The sequence below is a fragment of the Hesperophylax consimilis genome, chromosome 2 (assembly GCF_061612785.1).
Source record: "Hesperophylax consimilis isolate HC1 chromosome 2, BYU_Hcon_1.0, whole genome shotgun sequence".
NCBI lineage: Eukaryota > Metazoa > Arthropoda > Insecta > Trichoptera > Limnephilidae > Hesperophylax > Hesperophylax consimilis.
The window spans coordinates 44,518,954-44,534,399 of record NC_142837.1 but is presented as its reverse complement, the minus strand read 5'-3'; the positions used below and the strand labels follow the sequence as shown (position 1 = coordinate 44,534,399).

The 15,446-nt window shown below is 32.3% G+C and overlaps 1 protein-coding gene across 32 annotated transcripts in view; it reads right to left on the bottom strand.

Annotated features, from left to right (window-relative positions):
* para (sodium voltage-gated channel paralytic) overlaps positions 1-15,005 on the bottom strand; it is a 78,664-nt gene extending 63,659 nt beyond the window's left edge. For 22 of the 32 annotated variants that reach the window (XM_089643032.1, XM_089643025.1, XM_089643038.1 and 19 more), the window contains exons 1-5: positions 14,743-15,005; positions 12,666-12,775; positions 9,352-9,455; positions 6,596-6,769; positions 3,858-3,890 (exon numbers count right to left, since the gene is read on the bottom strand). In XM_089643032.1, coding sequence (XP_089499158.1) covers positions 3,858-3,890; positions 6,596-6,739 — 177 coding nt within the window. In that variant the 5' untranslated portion in view covers positions 6,740-6,769; positions 9,352-9,455; positions 12,666-12,775; positions 14,743-15,005. The remainder of the gene's footprint in view (positions 1-3,857; positions 3,891-6,595; positions 6,770-9,351; positions 9,456-12,665; positions 12,776-14,742) is intronic. The other 10 variants (XM_089643055.1, XM_089643217.1, XM_089643086.1 and 7 more) reach the window with 1 other exon arrangement.
* Between the last annotated feature and the right edge of the window lie 441 nt (positions 15,006-15,446).

Below are 15,446 nucleotides of genomic sequence, written 5' to 3'. Positions count from 1 at the left end.
TAATTGTCGTCTCATATGAAGAGATGAAATCTGATAATCACAAGTGTAATGAATTCTGATCACAAGCACAATAGTAGTGATGAAATCTGATAATCACAAGTATAATTAATTCTGATCACAAGCACAATAGGAGTGATGAAATCTGATAGTCACAAGTGTAATTAATTCTGATCACAAGCACAATAGGAGTGACGAAATCTGATAATCACAAGTGTAATTAATTCTGATCTCTAGCACAATAGGAGTGATGAAATCTGATCATCGATTCACGCGGAGTGGCGAAATCTAATCTTTGACTAAATAATCCTAATATAATGATGAAATTTGATCATCACCTCATATAAATTGATGAAATCTCATAGTCAACTTAATTGCGATGATAAAATCTGATCACTGACTCAAACGAGGTGATGAAATTTGATCATCAATTTACGACAAATTTTTACGTTTTGTTACGTGACTTATCAATCATTCATGTGAATCGATGATGCAATTCCTTAAAACTGATCAAAATCCGTGTGAATATGATGATATTTGGTAATCGAATCAAGTGAATGGATCAATTATCAAGCGGAATTGATTGAAAAGCTAAAAGGGAATTGATATATTACCTACTTGATCTGCAATAAATCGGATTCGTTAGCAATTAACCCAAGTGTGAATTGATGTTCAATTGAAAAATGATTAGATACCACTTCATTGAACCACGAGTTTTAATCTAATATAACATCATCAACTCAAAATCACCTTTCGAATTCTGAATGAAGGTCATCGAAAATCAATGACGTGTACTTTTAAAACACACAAAGATTCAGGAATATTATTCACAGAAGTTATAAAACATTCCTTCAGATCATATCTTGCACACATTTTCACTATCAAGAATTATTTTAATCGTTTTGCTATATCCTTTCATAGAGAATAATTACTCATTAAACAAAAAAATACTATTTTATACAGGTGTCCAAAAAAATATGTCCAAAAAATCCAGAGGTAGAGCACACCTAGCGGTACCTAAATCACCCCCATGTATATGACAGGGTAAAAAGATGAGATAATCGGGAAGTTTTCAAAAAAGGTCTTTGCGGATTTTTTATTTAAAACATACTCGAAAATTAAAAAAATCTAGAATTTCAACTAACTTTAGAATTCAACATTTTTATGTCGCTATAGAATCAGATCTACCCACACTTGTTTTTGTGTCTTGAACTAGTTAGAAAAAAATAATGTATTACAATAAGTCATGTCTCTGTGAACTCTTGCAAGTCAAGGTTTCACAAAAAAAACATCGACTCAAAATAAACTCGAAAACTACAAAAGTCGCGGAATCTACATAGGGGTGATTTGAGTACCCCTACGGGAATTCTACCTCTGGACCTCTTGAGCTTGACACTGTTTTTTGGGACACCCGTACATTTTTTTTGTTGATTTGGTAGCTCTGCAACAATTGTTTACCGTACTTGTGTCACACCTATTTCAAATGTATATTTGCATTAATCGTTCGCAATAATAATATGTTGAACTATTTATCAAAGGTTTTACACTAAAAAAATCAAACAAAAACACTGGTAATTCAAAAAAAATCACACATTTTTTTAATGATCTAACCCAATCAAGAATGTATGGACTTTAAAGAAGTCATCTTTCAAGGGTTTACCATCAAAACCAACACATCATTTTGAGACCAAACTCGTTATATTGTGCATCTTGAACACAACTAGTTTTATCTGAAATGTTGAATTCATCACCTAGGTTTTCTTCACCTCTGTAATCGATTCCACAGTTGCAGATTCGCTTCCCAAATTCCACAAAACGTTAATTTGTTCTCAAAACAGTAGTTTAGACGATCTAGGTGGCAAGCTAGTGAAACTTATGAAAGGGTTTTGGTTATGTTTTGTGGTCTGATAGTGAAAATGTCAGTTTTAATTCTAAATGTCCAATTATAAAAAAATTCAAAGTATTAAAATCCTTAGAATGGTTCTATGGCTAATGTAAAATAAAAGCATAATGCAATGTAAATCTTTTATTATATTGGAAAATGTGGCAGTGGTTTCCGGCATTACCGAGTATTTACGTAGAGCTATACAAAGCAAGTACAAAAGTTTACACAAGTGCTTGAATTCTTGAATACAAGTTTCAGAAAAGTAATCAATCCAAGCAAAAAGTGCACAAACTTTTATATGGAGGTAGTTCATCATATATATTATAAAAAGTGTTTGTACTTACTTAAATCTAAAATTCGTTAGTAATGATCATTATTATTAAAAAATGCGTTTATAAATCACCCCTGAAAAGATCCTCTGCAAAATGTGTTTAAAAATGTCATGCTATAGTTGTATAGTGTGTTATTTGAATGGTGCAATAATTACTGTATTATATTTGTTGGTCAAAATGAAATAATAAGATGTTGTTATATCGTGCCATCTACTGAAAATAAAAAAGGCGTTTCTTATCGCTGTGATCAGAATCAGTAATTTGAATACTGTGTCCATCGATAAGTGGAAAACCTTGAATGTTTATCTGATTTTAATACTGAAAATATGAATAATAGATATTCATTAAGTTTGAACGTTTTGGTTTTGCTTTAGGTTAGTCTCACGTTTTTCAATTCAGAAAAGATATACAATGCGGCTCGTTTGAAATGCAGTAAGATGGGATGGCACACACCTACCACCTACCACCTACTGTAGGTTGATCCAAGTATCTATGTGATCGTGCAAGTATTAGCAAACTTTACCTTCCTTCTATCAAAGTAACTCTACTCGATCTACAGACTTCTATGTGCAGTTTGATGGCTTGATGAATTGATGGCGCTAGGTGAAGTGTTCTCGTAACGGTTGATCTGTGCTTGCAAGTATGTTTTCTGATCATTACAATGCAATGTGATATAATGTATTACACAAATAATTGGTAACCAGGTTAATAATACGCAAATTAATAAAATGAATCCATCAAATTGTTTTTGATTTAATCGAATTTTTATCTGTGTTTTAAAGCAAATAGAGTCTTGTATAGTTTAAATAGTATTATCAAAAAAATGGGAAGGAAGAGTAACTTTATTTATTTATTTATTTTTAAAGATATTTATTCTCTTTTAATTTACTGCATTTAATAGTTGAGTTATTAACCTCATGTAAAAAAAATTTTTTTTTAAAGAGACTTGATGTTGAGATGCTAATCTTTGATCTAGTTTGATATGAATGGTGTTCTAAAATAATGATACATCTATGATTCCATTTTCAGCATTGTATTAAGTTCTAAATGATAGGTAAAAAATCTTAAAATACTGCAGTTGTTCCACTATTGTACCATTCTGCTTTTCTTGGCTCCGAATCAAAGTAAAATGCAAGAATTAATTTCACCTCCGAGGAGATGGGAACTAAATGAGATATTTTTTGAAAGCTCGTGGCTTTGGCCTGTCACCATGTCTCAAGTTTAGCTGTGTTATATGTTGAAACAGTTGAAGGGATATTGAAAAGATTATTGGAGGACGACTGCTGAATATTAAATTCATCAACAGAGACGATACAATAACAATGTTGTTCAGGAGTAACTCCAGCTAAACTTAAGTAGCGTAAATGGCAGAAAAGCGTGTCATACTTACTAGAAATGCAATGCTTAACTCTAAGCATCAGAGGAAGCTATCGCTAATTGTTCTAGAGGTTTATTAATTCCATGGAAAGATAGCCAATGAAATAAGATAAATCTTTTACTAAATTTGAAGGGTTTCAATGGATTTTGAGCACTAACTAATTGGCGATAACTGCGTTACTCAAATCGGCGGCTTTTAACAAAATCTAAGAAAAAACGAACTTGAGGAGATAATGGGATACTTGGGACAAACGAACAGTTCTTACTTCTTTTTTCTTTTTCTTCCGCCCAAAACCGGTCTGCAATTGGTGGAAATACGAAAGGTTTACATAAAACATAGACAGAAGAAGAAAGGTGGAAAATAACTATAGTAAAAATTAGAAAATAAAATAAATTGCTGGAAAGAAGAAACAGTATGAAAACTACAGAAAGAAAAAATAATATCAGCAAGAAAGACACAAATCGGTTCATTAAAAGTTCTCACAAAGGAAATATATACAATATCATAAATTCAACCTAAATTGTTAAACCATAACTCAAATTATGTTTTTTTTAATAACTTAATGAGAAAAACCAAAAATTGTAATATTAAATCACTGAAGACAATATATTAGCGATTTTCAATCGAAATTTTCAAAAAGAAAAATCGGAAAAACGTACGGTGGCATCTAGAAATTAAACCCAGGACCTTAGCCTTGCCGGGGCTCTGCTCTACCATTGAGCTAGTTCGATCCGATCCCCTTCGGTCATTTTTAACTGTAATCATACTTTGATCTAGAATTACCAACATTGTTTTCATCAGCCAATAATAAAATGGAGACAATATTGGTAATTCTTGGTCAAAGTATGATACAGTTAAATATGACCGAAGGGGATCGGGTCGAAATAGCTCAATGGTAGAGTAGAGCCCGGGCAAGGCTAAGGTCCTGGGTTTAATTCTTAGATGCGACTGTATCTTTTTCTGTTTCAAATTTTTGTTCGAGAATCGCTAATATGGTCTTCAATGATCAAATTATATTGATTTTTTTGCTAATAGTTTCCGTCAAATTAAAATATTGCTGTTTTTGTTACCAATTTGTGAATGCGTTTGCTGCCCACTGTGCTTAATAAAGTGTTGCTGAAATTCACATAGATTACAGTTGTTGTTTATGTTTGTTTAGTTGGACTGTGTTTTGCACACATTCCGCTAAGTGTCCATCCCTTGGAGATCGGTGCAATCGGTGTGAGAGGTTTAAAAAACATGCTTATTAGTTTCAGGAATCTTTTGTACAGTGAAGAAAGATTCGTGTAAGTTATTCGAGAGAACTGAAACTCCGGTGCGATAGTTTACAATAAATTTACATTGTAGTACTTATTTAAAACATTTTTTACTCGGTGCCGGGTGAAGTTTTCAATTTATTGCTTATCTGAAAATACTTATTTTGCATTATTTACTTGAACTTTTGAGAACTTACATAATGTTCGCAAACCTCGATTTAACAAATCAAATCCCACGTGCGAGTATTAAGCTCAAACTGCTTTAACCACTCGAGCTATTTTTGGCGTATTACGGCCAATATATATTAAGTTTGTAAAAACTTAATATATATTGGCTTAATTACTGCAAGTAGCTTGACAGAACATTTATAAAAAAATTATAAATGCCACAGTAAATCAGTTAGAAAATATATATATTCTTTACTTGTTTAAAAAAAGAGTTGCAATTTTATCATATTGGATTACACTTAATTGCATACTGTCTCATTTTGTGATGAAACAGTAATTTAGTATCAATTATTTCTAACAGGCATAGCATCTTAAGTACTCCAAAGTTAGTACTTTTTAATACGCATTACACCACATCACATTTAGGTATTCGTCTATAAACATTTTTTTTAAATTTAAAATAAATCAATTTAATGATGTTATTTTTCATTTCTGCTATTATTTTATTTTTTATTATTGTGACAGCTGTTTCGGTATTCAAAGCCATTATTATGCTGTGGGTCATGCCACACTAAGACGACTTATTTCTAATTTTATTTATTAGTATGATGTTTAAAATGATTTATTACTATTTTCGGTAAAAACTGTTATACTTTTTTTTTTGTATTAGGCAATTCACCCTAAAGAGAGTGCTATGTGACTGTTATACTTATTAAATCATCTGTGTGAGGCACTTACCTGTAATTATCGAATGAATGCGTGTTATGGAATGTTTTATAATACTATTAAAGTCAATTGCGAATCGTCATTACCCGGTTTGAAAATAATTTAAAAGTGTTTCCCTGAATCATATCGAATTATGTTGTTAAGGTTTGATTCCCTGAATTACATTGTTCAGATTTCACTTTTGAAGGTGTCACAATAATATAAATAAAATACTTACAGAACCAAATAAAACTAATCTTACACGAGCGCATACTCTCATAGTCTGTGTGGACTTGGTTATTTCACAATATCGCTAAAACCATAACGACTGCGTTTTGGTAAAATATTTCTTGTCACATTTTTTGGCAATGTTACTTTTCAGTTGTTTTATATAAAACAGTCTTCGAAGTGCAATGCAAATTTTGCTGATTAAGGCACTTTTAATACTGATAACAAAATTTATGAGTACATTTTTGTTTTTAAGTTATTTCGAGAAAATCGTAAATGAAATTACTTAAACCTAAAATATATCACAATAATAAACAGAATTGAAATGTTTTACATTCAAATTTTGTAAAACGAATAACAAACAACTTTCAGATAAATAATTCTAAATTAGTTTTACTAGTTCGTAAATGTTCGTTTTCCTCGTCTCCTGAAAAGTTTTCATTTTGTAACTAGAAGGGTTTCACCAAAATTGCCGATATGGTGAAACGAACCAAGCTCACATATATTATGAGAGTATAGTGCTCGTATGCGACTAGCATAATAACAGTATTGAATTTGATATGTTTTAATTTATTTAATGGAGTTGTACGAATTAAACGCAATAACAAGTTAGTGTAAAAGTGGAATAAGTAGTATTGATATTTACCTCTCCCTCAGCTCTTTTTTTGTCGAGTTCCTTTTGCTTAGCTTCCTCTTCCGCTATCCGGATCTCGATGGCGGCGAGTGACTCTCGGGTGAAAGGACGAAACGCGCACCTTTCTTCCTCGCTTATCGATGAGCACTCGGACATTGTCTAATGGACTCCTAGCCAGCAGACAGCCTACATCATTGGGAAATACTGTTAGTACAAGACAATTATCCTAAATACATATCTGTAATGTTGTTATTTGGTGCAGTTATTAAGATAGTTTTGAGCGTTAATCATAGGTGGCGGTGCTTGCACTATTGGGTTCCGAATGGTTCCGACTGCACCCGAGGGTAGTCGATCATAGGTCGGAAACTCGTTTGTATTTCTATACTCCGGCAGAATAACGAATAACTCATGGACTCAAACAGAACGGACATATGTTCAGTGAGACTTTTATTGTAATTATCTACGATAATAAACCTTTTTAAATCTTGAACGAATCAAGTAATTATTGAATACTCTTGTACTCAGTATATTTAATACCGTGTGAGAATACTTACACTAGTAATCTCAGAGATTACAATATCCATGCTCCAATTGTGACTTCTATTGGAGTAAAACACCTTTATAAGTGTGATAGTTTGAGCTACGATATATAGATGGCTTTAGTGTGTAGATCAAAGAGGTTATAGAGTTATCCGATAGATGTCGGTAGTATATAAGGTCACCCCTCCATTGAGGGTACCTAGGTACGGGGAGCCTTCAAGAGGTATACAATTAGAGGCGATATTGCATACTAATATCTTGTCGAAAAGTTTTCCACTAGCGATAATCGGTTTGCACTGCGCATGGCCCGGTTTTAATAGTTTCTGGTCACTCGGCGTTAGAGCCTTGGAAACGTTTGATGCCGAATCGGACTAATTGGACGAATAAAAGCGTAACCTATATTTTCGCTTCATGTGTTGAGAAGAAGAGAGATTTTGAGAACATAAAACAGAGTTCGTTAGCCTTAAAGTCGATTCGGATCGTAGAAATAAATATTATGGTATCCGGCTCGAAGGACCAACAAAAAATTAATATTTATGTTGGAGCATATAAATATCTCCGATATAAATATATGGTTTATGCAATGTTTTGTGTTTATTGAAATGCACAAAAGATGTCAATGCTGTGTCCCTTGGTACAAATAAATTAATCCAAAACAAAAATGAAATATATATTTAATAGATTATGGTGCTTAACCAGCATCTCTTTGTTAATATCTGTCGTATCTGTTTAGTAAGGGGATGAATTTAAAATAAAACTTAGTGCTGGCATTTTATGGAGAACATACTCCATTTTCCCTTATTGTTTTGAATGTTTATTAACATTACTGTACCTCCATTTACGTCGCGTTGTTAAGCTGAAAAGCGTAATTTGAAATGTCCGCGATTCGCGACATATCAAGCTCCCCTCGATTTAATGAGAAATTATTTGTACTGCTTTATTACAAAGTAATATTATTGTGTGTACCCATCGACCAACAAAGTCTAGACAGGACGTGTGGATGTTAAAAATGACACCAACACCAAAATTACTGGTTCCAAAAATTGGATTACGAAAACATTTATTAAAAATAAATTTGAAATTTCTGGTCTTTAAGGACTAACTTTGTCTCTCAAGATGTTATGCTTGCGACGAATCAAATTAGAATCAGGGCGTTTGGTTATAAAATTACTCATGGATGGGTTGAATTATTTGACTGAATTTGTAAGATATCCCGTATCTAGAGTTGATATATCGATGTGTGTAACACATTAATATTATACTCTTGAATTTGTAGCGTCAGTAAACATCTTGTACTTTATTCAGCCTTTTCCACCCCTTGACTTCAAATGAATGTTTCCTTTCATTTTCATATTTTCATTCATACGAGGGCTGTCAATTGGCTGTATGTCTAAAGTGGAGGAAAGTTGTATGGAGGTTGTATGCGAGAGGGGGGGGGGGTGAGGAAAAGAGACAGAACTAGTCCGAGTAGGAGCCTTCCTGAAATTCAAAAGGCCGCGCTGAAAGCTTCTGAAAGCGGATATTGAAGTGTCACCCACAAGTGACTATATTGTCAAAGTATTCTCCAGATTTTCGCAAAACTACACATGATTGAATGCCACAAAGTCAAAAGATACACACTAATAAGAATCCCCCTTTATCCTCATTAAAATACATCAATTAATCAAATTAATGTTTATTAGTAATCTTTTCGTGGAAAACGGTCGGTTATGATACAATCCAGTGAACGATTTTAAGCCGAGACAATACCTTAAAATAAAGTCAGAATCTTAACGACATTAGTGCTGAAGTCGTGTAAAAACAAAAGACTTACGTTATGGATGGATCTACGGCCGAATATGCCTCAGCAGGCCTAGAAAATTGATACTTCCGATGGGTTTATTTTAATTATTTCTGATGAATGTATTACTAAATTCTCAGATGTTTCTAGAAAAATAAAATCTGGTATTTACCGCTAATTTTATAGCTGAAAAGCGTTTTATAAAATTTTCGAAACATTTTACATAAAGTATTAAATTGGTCATGTACTGTTTTTATTAATCTTAAATATAAATAACTCACATTTGTAAGGATCGGAGAGTCTTGTGTACGCGAGATTTTTACACTACAGGTGCGTTATCAAAATGTCACTTTAAGGTACTGTAACTAAGTACGAAGGTAGGAGATGTTTTATTCTATGAAAAATGCAGTTAAGGTTGTTGTAAACTATAAGATTGTGAGGTGGGTACCTGCTAACAGCGGGGGGGCGGTCCGGCGAGGGGGTCCGGTGGGCCGCGCGCGGAGCGCCCCAACCTCGCGCTGAGGGACCACTCAGCAGAGCGCTCTACACTGCCTGCAACACACACACACACACAGCATTATATACTTACACATTAGTACACCACAGATTTTTGAAAAATGAACATTTTTCAATAAATTTTCACAACAATACGCTTGCGTCACTTCGTGTAGCGTAGCGTGACTACTAAACGTAAAAAAGGCCAGACAGAAATTAAATCATTTATATTTTCCGCTATTATTGGGACAACCTTCACATCCTGTCAGTTATATAGGGTGTCCCAATCAAAACGCCGTATTTAGTTTTTTAATTAAACACATTATTTATATTTCATTTAAGTTACAAAGTTTTCAGATAAGGGTAGAATGATAAAATGTACGGCGATCCTTGTAAATTCTTGTGGCAACAACCCTAAGTCCCCGATATATATATATCACTTGATCTTGAACATTTAAAGTTTTTAGGTTCCTAAAAAATTTGTGTCATTTTTTAAATAATGTCTATACATTTGGCGAGCTGAAATGATAATAGTGAAATAACCTCGATAAAAAAAATCGCAAACGTTCTCCAAAAATGACTAAGAACACACTTTGTTCCGTTATTTAACATCTTACAGGTAAAAAAAATCATAATGTAACTTTAAATGCAACTTAGGCACTGTCGAGAGATTTTCCCACTTTTTTCAATAATTCACGTTTTGTTAAATATTTCACAGTTTTCATTTTATTATTATCGTTTTTTAATATTAGCGCGATCCCTCTAACATTCGTATTTACATATATCCCTTTAAAGCCATCTTCCTCTTCTTTTTGAATGCTTATTATGGAACCTTAAGCAGGAAATATAATAGGAAAAATAAGAAGAAATTCAGAAAATTTTTAAGAAAAATGAAAGGAGAACAATGAATAGAGAAGAAAGAAGAAAGAAGAAAGAAGAAAGAAGAAAGAAGAAAGAAGAAAGAAGAAAGAAGAAAGAAGAAAGAAGAAAGAAGAAAGAAGAAAGAAGAAAGAAGAAAGAAGAAAGAAGAAAGAAGAAAGAAGAAATAAAACTGTCCAAAGAAGCGGAGCTAGCCGTCAACAATTGCGTGCTGGTGTATGGCATTGAGGCATGGAACTGACAGAGAAAAGACGAAAGTAGACTGAATGCTGTAGACGTAAGATTCCTGAGGAGTATGTGCGATAAAACCACGTATTATCGTGTGAGAAATGTAGAGATCCACAAAAAAAGCAAGGTTGATGTGAGCGAGGAAGAAAGGGACGCTAAGGAGAATGTATTAAGCAAATGTGAATGGTAGAAGCAGTCGGGGACCCCCGAGAAAGACATGGCATGTTATTTTTAACAGTAAGTACGTAGCGGTAAGGTTTACATAGATTTTAATTTTTATTACAATTATATGAGTGTATACGCAAAGGTACGGCTACATATGCGAACCGAAATGAAACAGAATATGGCTGGAATTCTCGGCTCGCTAATGTATACGCAGCATAATATGTTTAATTTCTTAGGGACAGCATTGTATTTTTCTGTTTCATATATTTTTTAATATTGTTTCCATAATTAGTAATACTATTTAAGATTTTTACATTAATTTTTAATTTTAAAACGGTAGGACACAAATAAAACATTTGAAATATACTTCTAGCTTTCCCAGTATCTTCTTTTTCAAGGTGAACACGATTAAACAGCTTTCCATAAATATAAAATATCTATTTATAATTATGTTTGCTGAGATTTTTGTAACAATCTTCTGCGATTCGTTCGCTCGCGACTGACTGATTTCTTCATCTCATTTCTTCATCATTTCTGATCAAACAGCAGGAGTAAACGTTTTAATCTGTTGTACATTCTTGAACCATTGACATTTGCACGCAAAATGAAAAGGTTATCTTAATTCTTAATACTGAAATCGTGTAGAATACATAAATACTTGCATTGGTATTATTAGGACTTAACCAGTTAAAGCCAATTCAATCAAACAGCAGATACCATAGCTTAGCCAAACAAAAAGGTTCCTCAGAACAACAAAAATGTTAACCCCTCAGACCTATGGCATATTCTGTATTTCCACTTTGCAATAAACTCCAAAATTTTTGAAATATTAAATATTCGAATGCAAACTTAAAAAGTTTTAAAAATAGTTCACCTTACGTTTTTAACTTTAACGAAATTTACAAATAACGAAAAAAGAAAACAAAAAAACACGCACAACTTTTATAAGAGAAATGTTTAATAAACGTTATATTCACCTGACTTTCTTGTCGTATCATGAAATTTTTTTTTATTGTGATTGGAAACTTTGGTTTCGTTCAGGGTACTTTTCGTTTTTTTTCTGTGATTTAGATTTGAATATAAAGTGCCGTGTTTCAACTTTCTAACACAGTTTAGATCATGTTTCTCACCTCGACGGTAAGGGAGACAACGATTTATATGAGACCTTCAACATGAGCTGTTCCCAAAAACGAACAAATTAACTCGAGGGGTTGACTCGACTCTTTGCAGGAAGCCCTAAGTTTTTACTTAAGGCATATGTCATATTAATAATGCTAGTGTATTTGTGTTGGAACAGCAGGAGTGAATCTATGTCTGAGCGACCTCCATTAAAATATTGGTAAAACAAGCAGAGCAGAGCACTGATTGAAACCCATCCATTATGACAGGAGAATCTGTCAAACTTATTTTGCAGCCAACAAATTCAACTTATTAATTTATTTCTGTGTATAATTTAAAAGGTACTCGTACCATAAATAAATAAATAATTTTACACGAAGCGCAGGAATTGTTTTAACAATACCCATTTAAAAACAAGTTACAAGTTTGGGGCTCCAAAACAAACCTTGTTTTCATTAACGATATCAAAGATTATATTCGTAGTAAATTGCAGGAAATATAAGGCGTTCAACCAAATAGCCTTTTTCTTCCTCCGTCCTTTTTTTCAGTTTTCCTATCAAATTAAAATCAGCATTTATTTTTCTTTCGAGAATATTTTTAATCCAAAAATATGGTTTTATAATATATTAAATTGAAGAAGAAGATAATACTAATAAATCTAATACAAACATGAAACAAAACAAAACACAATCAGGTCGCAATCAAGATGCAATTAATGAATGTTGTTACGGTAAAACACGGACCCTAGATTCGACTTATCTTCTTCTATTTCATATTTTGTTTACATTTGTTAGTATTATATTCTACTTCAATTACTAAATAATATATCAAGCCTTCAAAATTTATTGCTATAAATTTATTTTTTAATTCTCTTACCTTTCGTACAAAAATGAAGAAGGATTGTCGAAATGATGAGCGTAGTCGTTATGATAACGTGATCGTTATAGGGGACTATCAGTGGCAGCGCGAGATCTCTCATGACCGACCTGTAACATTCATTAAATACAGTCATTAATCATCAATCAATATAACAACAATCAATCGAATCACTAATCCATATAACAAAAATCAATGGAATCACTAATCAGTATGACAAAATCAATGTAATCACCAATAAATTTAATGACGTAATAATAATGAGTGGAATCATCAATCAATAAAACAATAATCAATGGATTCATCAATCAACATAACAACAATCAATGGAATCATCAATCAATATAATAACAATCAATAGATTCATCAATCAATATTGCAACAATCGATGGAATCATCAATCCATATAACAACAATCAATGGAATCATCAATCAGTATAAGAACAATCGATGGATTCATCAATCCATTTAACAACAATATATGGAATCATCAATCCAAATAACAACAAGCGATGGAATCATGAATCCATATAACAACAATAGATGGAATCATCAATCCATATAACAACAATCGATGGATTCATCAAGCCATATAACAACAATCGGTGGAATCAACTCGCAATGTAGCAACAATCAAATGGAGTGTATGAATGTACATGTAAGTAAAAGCAATATGCACGAGTGTATATGCATATTGTTTTGTGTATATGCACATACATATTTAAAATATTTTTAGCAATAATTATTAGTCCAAAACACCTATATCAATTTAATAACCTTCCGATAAAAAATACATGCGGCCGACGGGAATAGAACCCGCATCCTTTTGATTGCCGGTCAGATGCTCTACCAATTGCGCTACGTCGGCTTATACAAAACCCGCAAAATTGTATGTTATCCTTTGTTCTATGCATAAAAACCTTGTCTCGTCGAGCTGATCATTAAAAATTATTACATTTTTTGTATCTTTTCTTTCTCTCCATAGTATGTTTGATTTGTTTGTTTGAAGAGAAGGCTTATTTTTATCTATTTCTATAAATAAATTAATCTATCGTACGCAACAAAAAATGGATTAACTAAAAAAAATCATTCATCAATGTATTATGTAACAACAATCAATGGGATTACCTATCAAATAACAAAAAATTACTGTTTCATCAAATAGTTATAGACAATAGAAGCAAAAGGAGACACACGACGATGAGCCGATATTCCATGTTTCTATTAATTATATTATCAATGAAATTAGTCAAAGAACTCTGTCTCGAGGTGTTAAGTAACTTTGCAAAAGATACTTAAAGGTTTTTTTTGTTTGTTTGATGGCATATATATATCGGTATTTCATGTAAAAATACCGCACAAGAGTCCCAACTGCTCACAACCGTTTGGAGCCACTGAGATTATGGCATCCCCAATTGGGGTATGTTGTGAGGCTGGTGGTAGTGGGAAAGGGAGGAATATGGAAAAGAGGAAGGTGGTTGAGTACCTGGTTATTTAGATCTGGTCAAGGAACTTTTCAGTTATGAATATCAGGGCGAAACTGACAATATCTTCAACTCTGAAAAGTGCCGCAAGCATACTGTATGTTATTTTAAATTTGTATATTGTGAAAAAAAGTGATGAGAAGAACACGCGATCATCGGATTGTTGGTGGAAAGCCTTACCCCTCGACCACGGAGGCTGTCAAATTGAAGCATTCATTAGAAAAAAAGGCTAAATAATAACAATAATATTTGGCTAATTTATATAGCACCGTTTTCGTGAAAAAATTTTTTCGTTTTCTGTACAAATATATTTCTTAAATAGTTTTAATTAACACTTAAACTACTGACTTAAAACTAGTGACTTACGTCTGAGACTTATATCTAGAGACTTACGACTAAGGCCTATAACTACTATCTTAATAAAATATGTATTTACATATTATGTAGAAACTTATAACTAAAATTTTCATTAACAATCTAATTTTACAAGCGCCAGAAGAAGGAGGAAGTTCTTTTATATCAGGGTGTTATAAAATTATTTTTTTATAAAATTAGTTTTTAATAAGTATAGATATTATTAAAAACAACCGTACCTTGAACCATTGAAGAAAATTCCGGCTTATGTAATTTCACCAATAGGAAAATGGAAAAAAACGAACTTTTACTGGCAGAATTGGAAAACTTTGAAATATTAATATACTTTAAATTTGGCAAAAAGAAAATATTAACTTTTTTTGTGGAAATTTATATTCGCAATTTCACTGTACGTCGAATATAAAATGTAAGCAATAGACGTTAATCTTTCGAATAATTAGGACACGAATGACTACTGAATGCTTAGCATTGAGCAGTTGACTGCAATATTATTACTATAATAAAATTATGTAAACACGAGACGAATAAGAATCCATTCCTGTTATCTAAAAACATTGAAAGAGGTGGTTCGATTTGCAAAGAGTTTTTCAACGTCTTCAATGTGTGTTGTCTTCAATGTTTTATCAACTTTTCAGGCCTCTGGCATATTGAATGTTTTATTTCATAAAGAAGCTATCAGAAATTGTGTGTTATCGCTTCTCAATAAAATCAAAATTAATGGAATATTTCTGAAAGTATCCGAAAACTAAAAACTGTTTTTGAAAGGTGATAAAATACACTTTCAAATTTTATTGTTAGAAATAATCATATATTTTTTTAAATTTTGAAATTATTAATAATAACATAAAAAAATTTTAAAAATGTCTCGCCCGTCGTTTTTTGATAAAAAAAACTGAACTAAAATTACTGATAACAAAAAAAG